The 877-nt window shown below is 56.3% G+C and overlaps 1 protein-coding gene across 1 annotated transcript in view; it reads left to right on the forward strand.

Annotated features, from left to right (window-relative positions):
* The window catches only part of EMH_0082570 (uncharacterized protein), a gene marked incomplete at both ends in the record, with an annotated part of 2,476 nt that overhangs the window by 404 nt on the left and 1,195 nt on the right, over window positions 1-877 (forward strand). Inside the window, 2 exons of the mRNA XM_013494299.1 lie at window positions 1-145; window positions 319-519. Of these exons, the coding sequence (XP_013349753.1) occupies window positions 1-145; window positions 319-519 (346 nt within the window). The remainder of the gene's footprint in view (window positions 146-318; window positions 520-877) is intronic.

The following is an 877-nucleotide window of genomic DNA, read 5'->3' on the forward strand; positions in this document are numbered from 1 at the left end:
ACTGAAGACAGCAGCAGCAACAGCAGCAACGGCGACAGCAGCAGCCATAGCAGCAGCAACAGCAGCAGCAACAGCAGCAGCAGCAGCAGCAGCAGCAGCAGCAGCAGCAGCAGCAGCAGCCGCTTCCAGCTGTGTGCTGCATCACGTATCCCCCTAGAATCGATCCTCAGCAGCAGCAAGTGCAGCAGCAATCCTTCTGCTTCAGCAGCAGCAGCAGCAGCAGCAGCAGCAGCAAGTCCACCAGACGCAACAAAAACAGCAACAGCAACAGCAGCAGCAGCAGCAGCTGCTGCTGCTGCTGCTGCTGTGTCTGCGCAGCAGCTGGAGTTTCACTGCAGCAGCAAAGCGCTGCGGCTCGCGCTGCAGCTGGGGGCTGAGGAGAAGGTGAAGTGTTACGAAGCTCTTATATATAGTTACAAGCCGCTGCAGCAGCAGCAGCTGCAGCAGCTGCAGCAGCAACTGCAGCAGCAAATGCAGCAGCAGGGGGGAATGCTTATCGCACAAAAGACACCCCTCAGGGTACTACACAGAAGGGCACTCGCAGCCAGGTAAATCTTTCAGGTGTATACGCAGCAGCAGCAGCAGCAGCAGCAGCAGCAGCAGCAGCAGTGATAGCAGCAGCAGCAGCAGCAGCAATGATAGGAGCAGCAGCAGCAGCAGTAGCAGCAACAACAGCGGGAGTAATAGAACCAGCAGGGAGCCACACAGCAGCAGCAACAACAGCAACAGCAGCAACAACCACAGCAGCAGCAGCAGCAGCAACCGCACCAGTACCAGCAGCAGCAACAGCAGCAGCAGCAACAGCAACAGCAGCAAAAGTTTTGTTGTTTTGTGTCTCCTTTTTTCAGGCAGAGACAAATTGAGGGTTTGTGGTTTA

This window comes from Eimeria mitis, genomic scaffold (genome assembly GCF_000499745.2).
Source record: "Eimeria mitis Houghton genomic scaffold, Emh_scaff110, whole genome shotgun sequence".
Taxonomy (NCBI): domain Eukaryota; phylum Apicomplexa; class Conoidasida; order Eucoccidiorida; family Eimeriidae; genus Eimeria; species Eimeria mitis.